Source organism: Eublepharis macularius, chromosome 15, assembly GCF_028583425.1.
Source record: "Eublepharis macularius isolate TG4126 chromosome 15, MPM_Emac_v1.0, whole genome shotgun sequence".
Lineage (NCBI taxonomy): Eukaryota > Metazoa > Chordata > Lepidosauria > Squamata > Eublepharidae > Eublepharis > Eublepharis macularius.
In genome coordinates, this window is record NC_072804.1 from 35,998,484 (window position 1) to 36,016,383 (window position 17,900).

The 17,900-nt window shown below is 46.3% G+C and overlaps 1 protein-coding gene across 6 annotated transcripts in view; it reads right to left on the reverse strand.

Annotated features, from left to right (window-relative positions):
- Positions 1–17,900, reverse strand: part of COL16A1 (collagen type XVI alpha 1 chain) — a 174,600-nt gene that overhangs the window by 113,563 nt on the left and 43,137 nt on the right. For all 6 annotated transcript variants that reach the window (XM_055000062.1, XM_055000060.1, XM_055000061.1 and 3 more), the window contains exons 6-10: positions 17,326–17,601; positions 13,093–13,173; positions 11,299–11,433; positions 7,284–7,328; positions 3,486–3,521 (exon numbers count right to left, since the gene is read on the reverse strand). In XM_055000062.1, coding sequence (XP_054856037.1) covers positions 3,486–3,521; positions 7,284–7,328; positions 11,299–11,433; positions 13,093–13,173; positions 17,326–17,601 — 573 coding nt within the window. The remainder of the gene's footprint in view (positions 1–3,485; positions 3,522–7,283; positions 7,329–11,298; positions 11,434–13,092; positions 13,174–17,325; positions 17,602–17,900) is intronic.

Below are 17,900 nucleotides of genomic sequence, written 5' to 3' on the forward strand. Positions count from 1 at the left end.
GTATATGGGCATACATATGGGTATAGCACATGGCCAAGGGCTGTCCCAGAAAAAATGGTGCTCTTAGGTGGAAGAAGGGGGACACCTGCTGGCACTCAGCCAAAGGCCTGGAAGAACGTCTTCGTTTTACAGGCCCTGCAGAACTGTAACAGGTCCCACAGGGCTCAGATCTCCAGTGGGAGAGTGTTCCACCAGGCCAGGGCCAGGGCAGAAAAAGCCCTGGCCAAAGCCAAATGGACGTCCTTCGGGCTGGGGACCACCAGGAGTTGCTTGTCTGACGAGTGCAATGCCCTGCAGGGGACGCAATGGAAGGGGAGGTCCCGCAGATATGCAAGTCCCAGTCCGTGAAGGGCTTTAAATACCAAGGTTAACACCTTGAACTGGATCCGGAACTCCACTGGGAGCCAGTGCAGCTGGCACAGCACAGGATGAATGTGTGCTCGGATTGGTGGCCCAGTAAGGATGTGTGTCACTGCATTTTGGACCAGCTGTAACTTCCAGGTCAGGCCCAAGGACAGCCCAGCGTAGAGTGAGTTGCAGTAGTCTAGCCTGGAGGTCACTGTTGCATGGATTACTGTAGCCAGGTCCTGAGGCAAAAGACAGGGTGCCAGTTGCCTGGCCTGTCGAAGATGAAAAAAGGCAGACCTGGCAACAGTTGCAACCTCTACTGAAAGCGTGGCGTCCAAGGTCACACCCAGGCTCCTCACCATCAACAAAGGTTTCAGTTGTATCCCGTCGAGGTTTGGGAGCCAGGTCCCCAGCTCAATCACCCCACGACCCAGACACAGAACCTCCGTCTTCAGGGGATTCAATTTCAGGTGACTCTGATGTAACCATGCTGTCACAGCCTCAAGACCCTTGGCCAAGGAATCCGGAGCAAGATCAGACTGGCCATCCATCTGCAGATAGAGCTGGGTGTCATCCGCATACTGGTGACAACCCAGCCCAAAGCTGCGAGCTAACTGGGCGAGGGGGCACATATACATGTTAAATAGAATTGGGGAATCACCCCCCGAGGGACACCGCATACCAAAGAATGGCGAGCGGACATGTTTTCCCCGAGTGCCACCCTCTGTCCCTGATTGCGAAGGAAGGAGTTCCGCCACTGCAGGGCTGTCCCACGAATCCCCACATGTTTAACTGTAACAGGTGTGCTAACATTCACATCCCGTTTCTGAGATCCTTTTTCCAGGCCGTTATCAGAATGAAAATTTACAATTTATAAGAAGGAGCATCCCCGGCATGTATCAGGCATACTCTTTAGGCTGCCTCTGAGTTCTGTATTGTTATTTTGGCAGTCATGTATGTAAAATTAATATATGAAACTGAAGATACTGATTAACTATACGAGACGTCTTTCATTGATATTTTAGATAGTAATCGCTTCATTTAGTTAGCTGGTCACGGTGCATTGTGCTTTCTCCTCCTGCTAGCCATGTATGGCAATTCTCCGGGGCCTTGAGAAACCTCCAGTTTAGCTTCTGACTTGGAACTGGCAAAAACAGGAGGAATGTCAAGCCCTTGTTGGGGGTGTAAGAGAAGACTAGTGGGCTGCGTTTGACTCAAAGAGTGATTGGCTGGGCAAGATCCTGGACTTTGCTAGCTGTCCATATGAAGATACAGGGATTGTACTTCAAGCCCTGAGGGAGCCAGCTACTGTTATATGAGTCTTATTTTTAAAAGGAACAAAAAACCCCAGACTCTACTCTTAATGGAATGCAAGACACTGAACTATCTAAAAGCAGTCCTGTGCAACAGCCTCCTCCTTGCAACACATTTGAGAACAAATTCTCCTAGATGTTTTGCACCAGCTGCCCCTGCCCCCTGTACAAGTGGAGGGTTCAAGGAGAAGCAGAGCCCCTTGGTGCAGGCTAAAAGAGGGCCTGGCTGAGCCCTGTGGATAACGATCTGTGACTTTCCTCTCAAGTGCCAGTTCCTCCATAGACTCCCATGCAACTGCTTGGCAACTCTGGCGTCCAGTCCTGCCGAGCAGCCAGTGGATAAACAAGAAGAGGGAAAATAGTACAGAGAAGCAGCGACGGTGCAGGCCTCTTCCTCCTTCCCCCTCCCACCGCTACTCCCTGCACTCCCACCTCCTCCTTTCATCCACGTGCCAAAGCAGTTGCTATAGGAACCTTTGCTGACATCTGGAAGCCATCAAATATTTCTTCAGTGAGCCAGATGTTCCACTGGAAGCATGCCAGAAGTGACAGGCGAAACTGGGGGATTGGAAGGGGGGAAAGGGGAGGTTCCTTACAGAAAGCAAAAGGGAAGAAACATGGATAGAAATCTAGCCAGCTGTTGCAGGTAAAATGACCTGCAGTGGGGAGGAACGAAGTAATGTAGATTCCAGGGGAGGGACCCAGAGCTGCGATGAATGAATGAATGAATGAATGAGTTACCATTCCACAGCTGCTGCAAAATCTTTTGAGTCAGCAGAGTCGAGCTGCCAAAGATCTAAGGACAGCCCTATACCATTAGAGGCCCTGAGTGGGGGTGGGGATGGAGGAGTTGGTCAGGTGATCTGGACATCAGTCATGGCTGGGAGCTTGATACAGTCAAGCTCTAATTTGGAGCACTGAACATTGACTGTAATGGGAACGGAGGAAGCCCCAATTGGAAAATGGTTGTGGTGGTGTGCCAGAGGTGGAAGGTGAGAGATGATGTTTCCAACCCTGACATCAACACTATTTTGTCTTCCAAAAAACAGAAGTTCATCTTGCTTCAAATGGATACCCAATCAGGTTACTGACTACAACAGAAAAAAAAAATTCAATAGGTGTAGCTTTCCCTGCCAGGGTGATGAAATGATGGGCATAACTTCACCTGTGTTATTTCTGCATGTCAGGTTGTTAAAAGCACAGGAGCCCTGCCCCAAAACAAACAAAAAAGCTGGTGAACCAGGAAGTTCTTCAGCTCTCTGAAAGCATGGGGGATTGCTGTGATTACTCCCTGATGTGGGAAAGGCGCTCTGCACATGCGCAAAGGCACTCTAAACTCTATCACTCCTTCCCATGCGTCTTGTCTCTGTCCTTGTATTGAAGCCAGTTTCTCAGTTTCTTGCCTGCTGTCAAAGTGGACCCTGTTCTGTCAGCACCCACAGAACCCAAACCAGGACTACTCAGCCTGATCTGCTTTTTTAGCTTTAGTTATTATTCTCCCTGGTCCAATCCACAGAGGTAACTTGGGATGATACTTCCTGTCTGTATGCCTTACAGAGATTTTTATTAAACCACAAATGAATTGGTGACAGATCCCCCTTCTGATAGCACATGCCTAAGCCCAGTAAAGGAATATCTCTGTGTGTGAGTTACTGGAAGTCAGAGAGGGAGATGGAAGGCGAGGGAATCAAGGGGGACCCAGACAGCTTACTGAAGCTGTAAGCTACAGCAGTTGCCCTCTTGAGCTAGCGTTGAAAGAGATGCATCAGCCCACCTTGTCCAAAGCCCATTACGGAAATAATTAAATTCAGCACCTGGACTTACATTTGCATGTGACAACCTCTGCGGACACGGAGGGCACTGCAAGAGAAGGAAATAATTAGAAAACCACAAAGGGGCATTTCTTCAAGTTAAGGCCATGAGATGTAGTCAGATGGTTAGATGAACTGAGAAAATCTTTTGATTCATCGAAAAGGTAAACTAATGGGTCACCTTCAGACAGATTTTTTTTTAAAAAAAATACTTTGAATACAAAATACTCACCCCAAATAGCAGGTGGTTGCATGATTTGAAAAAAGGCATACCCTCTCCTCTTAAACAAGATGGGGAAGAGGCATTCCCTCCCAGAAGGGAAAATGCATCTTCTCAGATGGTGCTACCACCTACGTCTCTTTTATGTATTAGAGGTATTTCTGTGTTTTTAATAGTTTGTGACATTCTGCATGATGAACTCACTGAAGCAATTACTATTAAAAATGTTGGTTAACTGAAAGTTTTACAGGAAAGACATGAAGACTGAGGATGTTGAGCAAACACCTTCTCAGATTCCCTTGCCAAGAAAGATCGCTTTCTCTTCAGTTCAGCAACGGAGGAGAAGTGAACTCCTGCAAGGAGCTGAATGGGCCGTCTTCTCTCTCTGGCCAAATCTTGACCAAAGCCAGAGTCTTGTATTATATGTGAGGGTTTGTGGCTTAACCACTGCTTCCTCCAGCCAAACCAGTTAAGTGTGAGATGTTTCCCATGGGATGGGCTGGCAGCTCAAGAGAAGCCAAGCCCCTGGCAGAACAAGGCTTCTGAGGGCTGCCTGGCAGACTCGTTCAGCCAAGGGCAGCTGTCAGAAGGACTTGGATGCTCCTTTACATGCTGTTGGCAGGAACTCTGGGTTGGTGGAAACCGGAGAGATCCTTTCCTGGGTACATTCTTTACCAAGAGGCAATACAGGGGTACACAAAAGCTCCTCCTTCCATTCAATTCTGCCCCCCCCCCAGTCTCAGATATCTACAGGAAATTCATAAAGGATTCTCAGATGCTGATCTGCAGTAGAAGAGCAAGATCTGAGTCCGGGGGCACCTTAAAGACCAACAAGATTTCCAGGGTATAAGCTTTTTCAGAGTCAAGCGCCCATCGACAGATTCCAGAGAAAGCAGTCTCAGATTGCTTTGCTTGTAGGAACCAAAAGCATAAACCAGATGTGCATTTGGAAAAGGAACCAATTGTGCGTTCAAATGTGGATGTTTTCCTCTGTATGTGCATTCAAATATAAATGGAGGGGAGAAGAACTCTGTACTGCCCTGATCATCTTGGAGAAAAGGAAGGATAAAAAGTACGTGTGTATGTAAGGCAAGAGGGAGATACTATCCATCGTGTGTGCAAGCACATGTGGATGCTGTCCTTCTGGATGTACATACCATTCAGATGCTGCACATTCATGTTCATCCCCCAGCCACTTTGTGGATCTAATGCTTCCACTCCACCCACCCCGACTCCATATAAAGAAAATCAGACGGAATTAGAGAACAGCAATTTTTTTGCTCATTTTCTTGATATATTCGTTCGTATTTTGGTCAACAATTTCAGCTCTCCACATTTCATTTTTGCAGACTTGATTCTATTCCGTATGCATGTCAAATATGGTATTTATGCCCGCAATGTATGTCATTTCAACACACCATATATATATGGAAAGCTAATTTACTGATGCATAAGTACCACTGAAAAATTCCAGAGGAGTAATCCTATTAGTCTGTAGCAGCAAAACAAAACAGGAGTGCAGCAGCACCTTAATGCCCAACAAAATTTATTCCAGCGTAAGTGCTTGTGATTCAGAGCTCAGATGCACGAGATGTTAAAAAGAGAGTCCATTAAAATGTGCACCTCTTTACGGGAAGCATTGGGGGAAGGAAGCATAAAAACAAAGAATCACGGGCCTATTCTATTTTTGGGGGGGGGGGAAATTTTGATGATCAAAACTGTGTTAAATGTTCTAGGCATGCTTCTACAGGTCATTTCTAGCCTTCTTTTTAATCAAAGTAATGCCAGAGGTGTTATTTTGATCTTTGTATTTTTCTAAGAGGAAAGATTTCCTTGGGAAGAAATCCTAGGTTCAATTCACATAAGGGAGAAGTGAAATCAAAGCGGGTTTTTTTTCAGGCTGAAACAGGAGAAATGAGAAAGTCACAATAAGTGCTAAATAGAATTGAACTGAAGGTGGTTTTGAGATTACTGTCTGTTCCACGGGAACAACAGTGTCCACCCTAGAGACCCAGCCTGCCAGTTCGTAGCAACATCTCCATTGCTTCTTCTCTGACATGGCCTGAATGGAGATTTAAAACAAGGATGGTGTTTTAGCAAATGTATAATTCTTGACTGTGCATTTGAGCCCTGGGGCACAGACAGGTTCTCTTGCTGTTAAGCCCTTTAAGTCTGGATCACACAAAGAAGCCTTCAGAAGAACTGTTTATGGGGAACTCTCTGGGAAGGGATTAGTGGAAATGAAGCTTTAAGTACTACATTCTAGGCAGGGACAAGCAGGGTTTGATTCAGCATCCCTGCAAGGTCTCGTCTGGTGCTTGAAACACACTGAGGGAGGGAGAAATTTCTCCCAATGCAAATGTCATGCTTGCAACATTTTGAATCCTTATCTGCAGCCACTTCCTTTATCAAAACAAGCAAACACATTCACCATTATGGATGCTATAGTAACAGGAGTTGAAAACATACACATACCGCCTCAGCAATTGCCGCTGTAGGCAACGGACGCTTCTCAAAATCCTGTCTGAACTTCTCCAATGTTGTGGATCCAGATTTTCAAAATATATTGAATTTTGAGTTTAGTTTAGAAATGCTCTTACCAAGCTGTAGCATAATTTGCAGATTCGGTTATATCCTCCTACATCCCCCAATATTACTTAGAATTTTTGAGTGTCCATAGAATTTCACAGATGCTGAAATAACCCTGCAAAGTACGCCAGTACTGTTATCCCATATTACATATGGGAAGTAGAGGCTGGATTTGGATCTAGACTGAGGCAAGTGGAGAAATGGAACTTAAGCTTTCCACCCCACACCATTTTCTCAACCTGCTGTTTGCCCCAATAGGGAAACTTAGGTTAGCCCATCAACACACGTGTGGCTACCAACATAGCCAAACATTGTTTCAGTTCGAGAAAATGGTGCAGAGGGAAGCCCCTCTCCCTGCATGCCAGAGCTGATCTGAATCAGACCCCACAGACCTGAGAATCACATCTCACCTGAGCACCACCAGTTCACGTCTGCTTGTCAGAACCCAGAGATGGACCATGGAATAATATCATGTAGTTAGGCCCTCCAATTGCTAGGGGGCAGTAGTCAAGCTGTTTAACAGGAGTGCCCTGCTTTGGGGAATCCTGGAGGCATCTATGTGGGTCTCTATGGTGAGACACGCACTGCTGGACTAGATGATCTGACACTGCATGGTTTTTCTTATGCTCTCCTAACTAGGCAATGCTAATATATCAAAGTCCATAAATGTTCCCTCGTACTGAGCCCTGTGGCGCAGAGTGGTAAGCTGCAGTACTGCAGTCCAAGCTCTGCTCATGTCCTGCGTTCGATCCTGGCGGAAGCCGAGTTCACGTAGCCGGCTCAAGGTTGACTCAGCCTTCCATCCTTCCGAGGTCGGTAAAATGAGTACCCAGTTTCCTGGGGGTAAAGCGTAGATGACTAGAGAAGGCAATGGTAAACCACCCCGTAACAAAAAATCTTCCAAGAAAACATTGTGATGCGACGTCCCCCCATGGGTCAGTAATGACTCGGTGCTTGCACAGGGGGACTACCTTTACCTAAATGTTCCCTCATTTGACTCACCTTCTCTCCTTGGTCATCAGTCTTCCCAGAAACCCTCACCTCTTCCTGGGAAAAATAAAAGAGAAAGAGCAACATTACTGGCTGGAAGACCACAAAATTCCTCTCCTCCGCACCCTCTTGTTCCCTCATAGGTACAGCCATATATAAAGACAGCTTCTTTTAATGGCTTTAATTAAGCCATAAGCCTGAAGAAAATGATTGCTTTGAAGGGTAAACTCTATACCATTATACCCCACTGAGGTCCTTTCCCTCCCCAAACCCTGCCCTCCCCATGCCCCATCCCCAAATCTCCAGGAATTTCCCAACCTGGAGCTGGCAACCCAATTCTCCACACAAAACCTGAAACCACCCCCACCCCACCTATTTGCTTGTCAGCTGTCCACTGTGCCCCTTCTGTTTTTGGCTCTGTCTCAGTAGTGGTCAGTCTATCCATCCTGGGATGGAGGGCATAAAGGGATCACTTCATATCCACGTTCTCTTGGAGTAGCGAGTTCATATCCTGCATTTGTGCCTGGAGGGTCACCTTTTCCCCTCCTTTGCCTCCTGCTTTCGGTTGCTGCTCCTCCCCGCCAAGATTCCTACCTTGATAAGCTACATTTTCTTTCACTTTTTTGGCCTGGCTTCTCCCCCATTCATCTTCTAGGCTTGTGGAAAAAGCGAGGCAGCTTTTTTCCTGTTTCCCGGAGGGTTCATGAATGCGGTTGTGTTCTCCTCAATGAGTGTATCAAGGGCTTGATTTAAAGGTGGTGGAAAAAGCACTCTCTGGTAGGACTCTGTTCCCACACAGCAGCTCCTTGAAACAAGGAGGTTACGCATTCCATGGGAAGTGGCCCAGTCCGAATGAGACACTGTAGAAGGGCAAAGCCTCTTAGGTGGAATCTTTTGCCCCACCACTGTAATGCTCAAACCGAGCCTCCACCGTACGTGAAGGGAGACTCAGCTCTTCAGAAATGGCCACAGTTCAGCTCTTCAGAAATAACCACGAATCTCTTGGTTAACGGAGTGGGTCCCATCCACTCACCGTTACATTTTTGGTGAGTTTCATCCAAAGTGCAATTTTTGAGCCACCATGGCTATTTCTGAAGAGCTGAACCTCCCTTAAAATACAGTGGAGGACTTGGTTATGGCCAGAGAAATTTCTTGAGGGATGGGACATGGGAGTGGGGGGTTCCCACACATCCCTGCACAAGAGCCTGTATTAGAACCCTTTCGGAAGCCCCTTCTGGATAGTCTTGGCTTGAATATTGTCTGGATCAATGGGGGCACTCAATCACTAGAAGGGGTGGTGGTTTTTTTTTCAAGGAATGCTGCCCATTTGAGATTCATTAAGAAGCAAGAGTGTGTGTTCACATTTTCCATATTGTCTTGGGGGGTGTCTCCTTCCCATCCATCACATCACACACACACTGGGGTTCTTCCTCATTTCCCTTGTGGTTTCCTTTCAAGACCTCACTTCTAAGGTTGGTGGCTCTCCAACATAGCTTGGACTGAAGCTTTATGCTGCCCACCCTCCCTTTTTGATATATGTTCTTTCTCAGCAGGGTCTTGACAGTGAAGAAACGACCCTAAATTGGTAGCAAATGTATTCCCAGCGACAACAGTAAACAGATGACTGGTGTTCTATATTCCAGCCTTCTGCGCTCACCCTCTTTGGTAGTGGAAACAGTGAATTCAATATCCATCAGTGAAATCTGGGCCAATCCACCAATGGTGCATTACCACTGAATATCTATCTGTGAGTTACCTGAATATCTATCAGGTTTGAGGGCAGAAACTAGCAATTTTGGTGGAGTACTCTTGGGAAAAGTTGATATTGCACAGATATTCATCTTTTCTCAACAGTGTTTGGTGCTGTTCTTTCCCTCAGTTACGGTCTCTTCTCTTTCCTGAACATGGACAATCCCATCCAATCAGGAATCACACAGTAAATGGAAAAGATGTCACAAATCTGATCTGGCAACATTCCTCACCTCTGGAATTTCCTCCGCCTGGAGGCTCACCAACACCCGAGCCTGGGCACTTTTGGCAACCAATAAAAAATCTGCTTTTATTTATTGAAATACTGACTTTGGTAGCTGGAGATAGGGTAGGGTAGGCATAATGTGACCCCCAGCTTATAATTATCATACTGACACCCACTCTGTGCCCTGAGGGGGCAGGATCTCACGTCGATAAAATAAATACATAAAGAAACCAACAGGGGGAACCTGAGGGCAAATTAAACGAGAAATATTTCCATTTTTTTGTAACAGAATTTGCAGTGCTGGGATCATGAGTCGATTCAGCTCAGTAGAGGACGCTGTAATGTTGCTGTGGGAGGTGGGTGCTTGGATGGAAGGAGGGGAAGAGAAATCATGAGGCTGTTTTTCTGGCCCTCCCGCCAAAAGGCGTGAGAAAGAGGGTTCGTAGGAAAGAGGGCAGCAATGGAAACTCTCTTGACAATGCTGCATGGTGAATGTACTGTGTGAATTACACCCCACTGTTCTATCCACAGCTGGACTTCACCTTTGGGAGACTAAGAGCCAAGCTACAAGTGACGCCTGACACAGGTTGGACACTTGTCAGCTTCCCTCAAGTTTTGATGGGAAATGTAGGCGTCCTGGTCTTGCAGCTGTAATGGAGAGACAAGCTGTAAAACTAGGACGCCTACATTTCCCATCAAAACTTGAGGGAAGCTGACAAGTGTCCAACCTGTGTAAGGCGTCACTTGTAGCTTGGCTCTCTGAAGACATCGGATAAGTCTGTCGGCCTTTACCAAAACCGGCAATGTTTTCATTGAGCAGGGCATGCACAGGCGTTGGACATTTTGGAATGGTTTCCACAGCTCCAGTTATTCAAGAATTACCACAATGTTCCCTGTATGTTATTTGCACACCTGGCTTTCTCTCCGCTGTACAAAATATCTCCTTGACCATGTGCATGCATAACAAAGCCACTGCACAACAATTCCGTTTTTCCTCATCTCGCACTGACAAATCTAGGGATCAGATTTCTTCAGAGATTTATAACTAAGAAGCAACATTTGCAAAGAACTTCTGTCCAAAGAGCTTCACAGATATTGGCCGTTTTCACACAGCCACACGCCCAGAAGATCACGCGAAACTCACGGCATAAAAGTGTCTTCCTAGCATGATTTCTTGGCACGATCCTGTGTAATGGCGCCTTTTCTGATGTCATCGGGTCATTAAAGGGGATCGTTCCAGGAGATCGTGCTAGGACGACGCTTCATGCCGTGAGTTTGCGTGATCTCCCGGGGCGTGCGTGAAAACGGACGTTATCTTGTTGCAGTCCCTTCAAACACTCTATAACGTAGGTCAGTGTTATTATGCCATTATTGCAGATGGGCAACTGAGGCAGAGAGCGAGGGTCTTGCTTAAACTATATTATTATTGTCGTTATTGTTGTCGTTATTTAATTTATAGCCCGCCCTCCCCACAAGCGGGCTCAGGGCTGGTTACAACAAAAATAAGAAATACAGGCATAACAATAAAATCACAAAACTTACAATGCAGCACTTCAGCAATTCACTTGCTCATCATGTATAAAATGGGTGAAGGTGTGGATTGGTATCCTGCGGCTGCTCATACGCAGAGGGAGGTGATCATATGGCCCCCACACAGGTGGAAGACTGGCAGGGAGACTCATTTGATGGATTTAATGTTGGCCTCAACCAAATGCCTGGTGGAACATCTCTGTTTTGCAGGCCTGCCAAAAGGATGGAAGATCTTGGCAGGCCTGAGTGTCTTCCGACAGAGCGTTCCACCAGGTCAGGGCCAGGACCTAAAATGCCCTGGCCCTAGTCGAGGCCAGTCAAGCCTCCCTGGGGCCATGGACCACCAGGAGGTGTTTACCTGCAGATCTCAGCACCCTCCGGGGTATATATGGGGAGGGGCGGTCCCTCAGGTATGCTGGCCCCAGTCTGTTTAGGGCTGGAGCCAGCATCTCTGTGGCAAAGGCAAAGATTTAAAGCAGGGACAGACGTCCAACAGCTCTCCAGGGTGAGGACCTTTCTTACCTGCATGCCTTGATTTTCCTCCAAGCAGAAGCAACGCTTAGGAACCTTGCCTTCGGTCTGAAGGTTAACCTCTATCAGGTCATTGCTCTGGATGACTTCTACATCCCGCCGACTTTTGGAGCCTTCGGGAAAGCACTATGGATGGGGAGAACAGCACTGAAAAAATTCTGGGGAGGCTCATGCTGCTTGGAAACCAGCAAAATCAGAGGGTTGTTGATAAAAAGGAGGTTGTGTTGTATTTCTGAGTCCACAGACAAAAGACGACCAGAATGAAGAATGACTTAAACGACTTTAATGTGAACAACAACTAAAACATCTTGTGCAGGAGTCTCTAAGCTGTGTTCTAAAAATAACTAAGGCCATGCAATCTTTGGGCAAGTCCCCAAGTTAGCAATTCTTTAACACTATCAAATATAAGGGCATGTCTCTAAATTGTAAATTCTACTACTATGAGGGTGGGGGACAGAAGTGAGTGTGTGGACACAAACATACACATATATATTAGGGTTGCCATAGACCTCCATGATTTTCTGTTTCTGAAGCAAAAACTGCATAGTCACACAATCGCTAATAACTGTCCCACTCCCAACCTGGCTGCAGGCTTGTGGTTATATCATCGGATCCATAGAAAAGCACGTGGGTTAGCATAATTAACTGCACATACAAACGCATGGCAACAATTCTGATCTGCAATCAATTATGCTGTTGCCTGTGCTTTTGAATGCAAATCTCAATGCACAATTAATCCAATTGCAAGTCATTACTGATATGCAGGGCTTTTTTTCAGCTGGAACGTGGTGGAACGGAGTTCCGGAACCTCTTGAAAATGGTCACAGCGGTGTGGAGGGCAATCTAAACTCCCCTCTGTCTGGAGATCAGGGGGCGGGGCCACCGGCCATGTGACCATTTTCTCCGAGGGCAACCCATTGAGTTCCACCACCTCTTTTCCCAGAAAAAAGGCTCTGCTGATATGATCAGGAATACAGGAGAACAGCTGCTGGTCCAACTAAAAAACGAGGAAGATGCAAGGCCAAACAGGGTTTGCCTGGTCTCTTAGCTAAACATGCCAAATAGGGAGTTCAGAGACCCAGAACAGAATAGCCTTACAAAGGGAGAAGAAGCAAAGCAGTAAAAACATGATATGACCTTTAGTTGATAAGAAACAGTCTAACTGACAACAAGGGATAATATGTGTCTGGATAACTAGGTTCAATTTGTGTTGAACCTGCTTACTTTTGGTAAGACATAATCAATTTGGTCAAGAAATTGCTCTCCTTTGATCATCAATACAAAATCCATGGTGCTTTCGTATTCCCTTTAGTTCATGTTAAAAGTGTAAATAATCATCTTTTAATAAAAAAGATAAAATGGAAGCAAGGTGTTCTAGTAATAATTTTACTTGTTTACTATACCCAAAATGAATCAGACATGTTGTTGAGGCATTCCTCTTGCCTGAAGATTAAAGATACGATATAGGAAAGCTAACTAGATGCCTAAATCTTCTTAAGTGCATGCCTATATCCAAACCAGGCCTAGCCAGTGTCATCTGGAAAAGTGTGCATTGTATAAAAACTATTCACATCTGTACGGCTGTCTTCCCTTTTGACTGGGGAATACAAACACAACTGTGGATAATAGTAAATGTTTAACACGAACTGAAATTTCTTGCATCCGCTCTGTGAAAAAGACATCCTGGCTCTTGAGGATTCACGTCCTAACTTTGTATTTACAACATGAGAAAAGGCAGACGTAGACAAAGAGGGAGAGGCTCCGCATATCCCTAATATTACTCACCCCGTTATCGGAGATCTCGCAACATCCCTCCTGCATCACCATGGCTGGATCACAGTAAATGTGCAGCTGCTGAATGTCAAACTGGAACAAAGAATCCGAGTTAAAGGGGCAGAAGTTAACTATCCACCCTTTTGGGACCAGAATCTAAAGGTCTGTCCCGGGGCAGAGGCTTCAGCCATTCAGACAGCACTGAAATCCTGGGAAGTAATCCAGTCAACCTTTTCTCTGTTTTTTTCTTGTTTCTTCTAATAGTTCTCAGACCCCTCCCAAATTAACGTCTCCCTACTTTTGAACAAATTACAACTATCACATTGCTATCCAATAAGATCATTCTTGAGCCTCCTTTGCCAATCTCTTACTGCTGTCTGCCCATCTCTCACCCTTGGCTAGCATTTCGTTGCCGATACAGTTATGGTTGCCAACTTCCAGGTAAGCCCTGGAGATCTCCCTAGTACTAAAACTGATCTCCAGATTACAGAAGTCAGTTCCCCTGAAGAAAATGGCCTCTTTGGAAGGTGGACTCCTGCTGTGGTCCCTCTCCTCCCCAAACCCTGCCCTCCCCAGGCTACTCCCCTCCCAAATTTCCAGGAATTTTCAAACCAGCAGCTGGCAACTCTGTACCACAGCTGTTGTGGAGTAATTGTATCACACCTGAAACCTGGACCTGACCTACACCAGTTGTGATCCACAGAGCTAAACTCAGGCCATCAAGAGATGTAGGGTGTCCTGCCAGGTTGGGGGGGGGGCTGTGTTGGGGTTGTGGGGTGTAAGTCTAGATACATTGCCCTGAGCTAATGTGGGTGGCTTAGGCTCCTAAACAACAGATGCCAAGGATGAAAGGGAATGTTCAGAGTCATTCTTGTTGAATAATAACCCCCATGTCTATGATGATAAATAATTGCAAGGTGCAACAGCCACATTTTGCAGACTATTTGGGCTGGCTTGTTCTTACAACACTGTGTTTCCCTATGGAAATCTTAATTCCTACACACTGCCAACCCTGATAAGAGGGAAAGAGAGGTATCGAAGCCCATGATCTGAGGCTCACCAACCAATGATTTAGCTTTCAATGTGTTTTTTAAGACGAGAGGGAGACTCAGGCAAGTTCAAGAGTTGAAACCTGAAGGAGGTATAGCTCCCACAAAGACATAATTTTGGTATTTGGACTGGAGTCTAAGCAAAACTCCCAAGCTTTGGGGGTAAAGCAGACTCATTGAAAGATGTTTGATTTATTACAAAATGCACTCATACGAAAATAGCTCTGTTTGTAGTTAATTATGCATTTGCTGATCAGCCCAAATGGTTCCAAAATTACTTACTGGAAACACTGGCACGCATCCTACCACTCTCCTCAGCAAAGACAGAGGCCTTTCTCCAGGCTAGGAGATTTCGTCCATTTTGTTTGGCTCTTCAGTGGGCTCCTTAGGCTATAAAAGGCTTCAAATGCTGCTGAGCAGAGTAATGGGATATATTTTGTGCCTAATAACTATGCATATTCTCTTGAGTCTCTCTCCAAACTGTTTTTCAATCTTGGATAGGCTTCTTGCTGTTCTATTACACCCATTTAGTTAAGATATGTGAAAGCCCCATTAGGAAATGTATTAGTCTGGCTGAAATAATTTTAGCTTCTCTCAAAATTCTTTGGAATGTTACGTTGGAGCTAGCCTGGTTCATCCATGCAGTGGAATGAGACAGCAGAGTCCTGATAGTATCTGATGTATATAAAACACACACAGAGAACCACCTTAGAAGCTTCATTGGGATGCAAGGAACTCATTTTAAATTAAATTACCAGCTTACTATATGAAAAGTTAGCCATGTTCCCAACGACTCACCTCTTAAACTAGTCCAGGCGCAGTCTTGGCAAGCCTCTGCAGACACAGAAGGGCCTGCAGCAGGTCTGCTCCACCCTCCCCAGGTCTGCTCCACCCTCCCCAGGGCTGGAGGAGGGCATGCACAGATGGCCTGTGCTCCCCCCAAAGCCTGGATCGGGAGGCAGGGGGGGCACGACTAGCCTGCGCACCCCCCAAAACCTAGATCAGGAGTGGGAGGGGTGAAGGACACACACAGCTGGCCTTCACTCCCCCCAAGACCTGGATCAGAGCAGGAGGGGCTTGGGGGGTGAGCGGCTGGCCTGCACTCCCCTTCAGAACGTGGGTCAGGGGTGGGTGGGAGGGGCAGGGGCATGAGGTGGCGGGCATGCCCGGTTAGCCTGCACTCCTTCCCCAATTTTTTAAAAATGTAAACAACATTTTTTTAAAAGATACAGCTACCCTAAAGCGGTCCAACTAAGGGTTCTAGTGTGGTGCTTGGCTGTAAAAAACCCAAATTTGCCTCAGATTCTGCTTTGGACAGAATTTAGCGGCAATCTACAGGTCTCTTCTCAGGATTTTTCAATCTAAATTCTTTTATTTTCCCGATAGATATTTTGCCTGAGGGGAAACTTCCATGTTCATCTTGAATTTCCACGAGGCAAAACACGGATGCTAATCTAGGCCCAACACAAGGCTAAATGAAATGCGAGAAATGCCCTCAGTTGGATTCCACATCCAGGCTATATTCAGTTCTATATGGTAATTCTTAAGTAGGCAGAATCTATCCCCAGGATATATTACCTCCATTATTGGCAGGTGAGGGGCGGGATGGGGAATGTAATGCCATAGAGTCAATTAAATGTGGTGGAAATGGTCAGAAGGGGTGGTGGTGGTCACAGACCATAGGTGGATCACTGGTTGTGGGGATTCTTACAAAGAATTACAGTTGCCAACTTCAAGGTGGGGCCTGGAGATCTCCCAGAATTATAACTGATCTCCAGACTACAGCAATCAGTTCCCCTGGAGAAAATGGCTGCTCTGGAGGGTGCACTGATATGATACCCTGCTGATGTCCCTCCCCACCCCAAACTGTGCCCTCCTCAGGATCCACCCTCAAATGTCCAGAATTTCTCAACCTGGAGTTGGCAACCCAACAAAGAATGTTGAAATTTGGACCTCCAGAAAAGCACTTAGCAGCTTCCTAAGTAAGAGTACAAACTCAACATCACTTTGCACAGAAATCACCATGCCTTAATTGTTACAAAGTCCTTTGGCATCCACTCTTGCTTTCTACATGTAAACTACAGCAGTAGAACTACTAGGATTCTTGGTGTTTACACACACACACATACACTCACACACGCACACGTCTGCCTGCTTGCCTGCCTGCTTTACAAGCCTGACATTAACCTAACTGTGTCTCAAAACTGACTTTTGGCCTGAAAGGTGCTGCTTTGGTGACCTCAGATATAAACATTTCTTTTCTGACCGTGACCACAAGACGGATTACCACTGAACTGCATCTTGAGTGGAACATTTCAGATCCAATTGGGAGGTTCCTCTTTGGGCAAGATGCCAGCGAATTTTCAGCAGATGCTGCTAAAGGAGTGATTGGATAAACCTACTGAAATCCTCAAGAGTGGTGTTAAGCATGAAACTGCCTTATACCGAATCAGATCATTTGTCTATCAAGGTCAGTAGCGTCTACTCAGACTGGCAGCAGCTCTCCAAAGTCTCAGGGCCAAGCTAGAAGTGACGAATGACACTTGAATGGCAAGTGAACAGATTCACATGTATTCCTCCCTGTTCACTTGTGCTCCACTTGCAATCCACTCGATCACTCCACTTGTGTAATTGAGTGGAGTGCAAGTGGAGCGCAAGTGAACAGGGAGCAATACATGTGAGTCTGTTCACTTGCCATTCAAGTGCAATTTGTCTCTTCTAGCTTGGCCCTTAGGTAGAGGTCTTTCTCATCACTTATTGCCTGGTCCTTTTAACCGGAGATGCTGGAGACTGAATCTGGGACTTTTGGGGTGCAAGCAGAGATTCTTCCACTGAGCCATAGCCCCTCCCCTGTATGTTTTATGTGCTACACAACCCTATGTTGTCCCCAGATGCCATAATTACAGCCAACTTCCAATTCAAATGTGGAGGCTTTCCAAATACTTAGGAAATGCCAAGGGAAGCAGAAAATGCCAGTGAAATTCCTCAGGGGGACTGAGGGCATTCACACATTCCTATCGGCAAGTAATCATGACTGTCTGGGCAGAGAGGGGGTGGCCAAATTGTAGTAGAGGAAGCAACATAACCCATAAGTTTTCATTAATTTAGCCCCTTCTTTGAGAAAAATCTGAAGGGCCACCAGTTGGAGAAATGTGGGCCTGCCATATCTCATTTCCACAATCCCACCATGACTCACTGAGACGGGAGAACCTTGGATGGCATCCAGGCCAACAAAAGCGTTGCCTTCGCTGACCAACCGCCGACGGGGTAACAGTGGTTTGGATAAGATGTAACTGCAGTCCACGTGGACTGAGACCACCTGGCTTTGGACACTGAGGGCCATCTTGTGCCACTTCAAGTCAAAAAGGGAAGAGACTCCTTTGCCGGTGAAGACCGCCTTGACGAATTCCTCATCCTGGCCTTTGGCTTGGAACTCCAGGCTTCGCTCTTTGCTGTTGATGCCCAGGGAGAGCTGAGGGGGTGAAAGGAGATGGCGCTAAGAGAAATTTTCTAGAAAGAGAGAGGCAGAGAGGAAAGGCATGAGGCGAAGCAGAGAGGCAGAAGGACGAAGACAGAGAACCAAATAAACAGAGAAAGAGAACACGACTGTGGAAGCAGGTAAGTTACAAGTTGCACTCTTGAGCCTGGCTGAGGTAAACTCTGGATTGGTCCACCTAACCCCCATGAAAATGGAGCAGAAGACTTTCTCGGGAGGACAACGTTCTCTAGTGCTCCAGAGAGCAAGACCAAACGTACAGGAGGAGGACAGGT